At 41.5% G+C, this 1,818-nt stretch overlaps 1 protein-coding gene across 1 annotated transcript; it reads right to left on the bottom strand.

Moving 5' to 3' along the window:
• Positions 1 to 451: 451 nt before the first annotated feature.
• Positions 452 to 1,039, bottom strand: LOC130441677 (uncharacterized). Its single transcript, XM_056775459.1, has one exon. The coding sequence runs from the start codon at positions 1,037 to 1,039 to the stop codon at positions 452 to 454; it is 588 nt and encodes a 195-aa protein (XP_056631437.1).
• Between the last annotated feature and the right edge of the window lie 779 nt (positions 1,040 to 1,818).

Here is a 1,818-nt window from a genome sequence, read left to right as displayed (position 1 = left end):
GGGCGAGTCTTTCATGCCATACTTTGATCGACTGAACCATCAAACTTGCCTCTTCTTCCTGTCCTTCTCTTCTGAGCATCATTTTATATAAATTTCCTTTGCGCCTTGCTACTGCCACAACCTCGTTGCTTTTCTTACAAAGGAATGTCGACTCGTTTTCATCTGCCTTCTGTACATGTCCCTTGTCTAACATATGACTGACTGAGAAAAGATTAAAGTTGAGATTTGGTACATAGATCACATCTTCAACTGCAACGCCATCTAGCCTAGTTGAATCTCCGATCACAATTGGGATTGGCTCGTCCAGCTCGACAAGCTGTACAAACCATTCTCGATGAGACGTCATGTGTTGACTGGCTCCACTGTCTTGATACCATGAAGTTGCCCTGTCCTGCGAGATGTCGTTGTCCACTGTCGAGAGAGCTGTGGTCAAACATGCCTTCTTGGGTTTTCAATTTACTGACTTATTTCCTTCTTCTCGGGATGGACAATCCTTTGCGAAGTGGCCTTTCTGCTTACAATTGTTACATGAGTATTTCTTCTTGCAATATTCAATGTACTTCTGACATGCCTTTCCTCTGCACTCCTTGATCACGTGACCTGGCTTCCCACATTTGTAACATGTGAACTGTGACTTGTCCTGCTTGCTCGACGACTGCCCTTGTTTTCCACGTTTTGCCATGAGAGCGTTGCTGGTACTGCCCTCTGCGTTTGTCGTCGGTTCTCTAAGCTGCTCGTCCTCAAGTCTCAGACGTTCGATGAGTGTGTCCAAGTTCTTTGCATGTCCCGTCACGTTGTTCCACGCAGTTCTGAAATGTGCCAGTTTTGGCGGTAAGACACTCAAAATCCTCGTCATGACCCAACTTTCCCTCATTGGATCATTTTCTGTTGACAATTCCTCTGCCAAGTCCATGATCTCCATACAGTTCTCTATTGCTGACTTACTCTCATCATACTCAAAGGTAAAGAATTTGATTCGGGACGTTTCTAAAGTTACATCAGTCTTTGTACCATATAAACTAACTAATTTGTCTATCATGTCTTTGGAAGTTTAACAATTAGCAATTTTGTTAGCTATCTTACTGTTTACATTCAAACCTATCAGTGTTTGAGCTTCGACATCTTTCTTTGTCCAAGCTGAAACAGTTGCATCTGACGCAGCCCCTGCTGGACTGACTTTCTTCACTTAACATTTCCAACTGAGATTTTACAGTATCCATTTTGCATTTAAATTCTACAATTTGACTGACTTCTGACAATTTTTTTTTTAAAAATAAACAGAATGAATTTACAATCTTTCGTGGCGATTTTCTGACTTAAAACGACTTGCGTGTGCGTTGTTCAACGTTGACTTGCTGTGCGAGCCGGATGTGGTCGCCTGACCGCGTGCCGGTTCTGACGTTTTGAACTGCTTTCTGGACTTCGCCGTCGCTTTCCTGGCTTTATTTACAACAAAACCCTTTTACAGCTGCCCTTGGCCCATAACCTGTTGTTAATTTACAGTGGGTTTTGGGTTTGTAGTTGCAAATAAATTGAGTCCAATCTTGATCAATGTTCGATTTATTGAACAGGATTTCAAAGTGCGTTCAAATAACAATAATAACGGAATAACAATTTCGGAGCACGTTTTTCTTTCGCCTTTCGTTTCACTTGTGTCACTATTACATGAAACTGTCAAAAGGTGCTTATCGCCTACTAATTTAATAAAATCAGAATTCATTAGAATACATAATTACCAACTTTGACTCTATATAAAACAAAAGTATAGTGTGAAGTTGGATAGGGTCAAGGTTGGGTTGGGTTCGGGTCAGCTGTCAA

The sequence above is a fragment of the Diorhabda sublineata genome, chromosome 3, assembly GCF_026230105.1.
Source record: "Diorhabda sublineata isolate icDioSubl1.1 chromosome 3, icDioSubl1.1, whole genome shotgun sequence".
Classification (NCBI taxonomy): Eukaryota; Metazoa; Arthropoda; class Insecta; order Coleoptera; family Chrysomelidae; genus Diorhabda; species Diorhabda sublineata.
The sequence above is the reverse complement of the archived record's forward strand: the minus strand, read 5'-3'. Positions and strand labels throughout refer to the sequence as shown.

What these genes read in the sequence shown, in the direction of transcription:
- LOC130441677 (XM_056775459.1), bottom strand. Translation starts at nt 1,039, where the DNA reads ATGATAGACAAATTAGTTAGTTTATATGGTACAAAGACTGATGTAACT.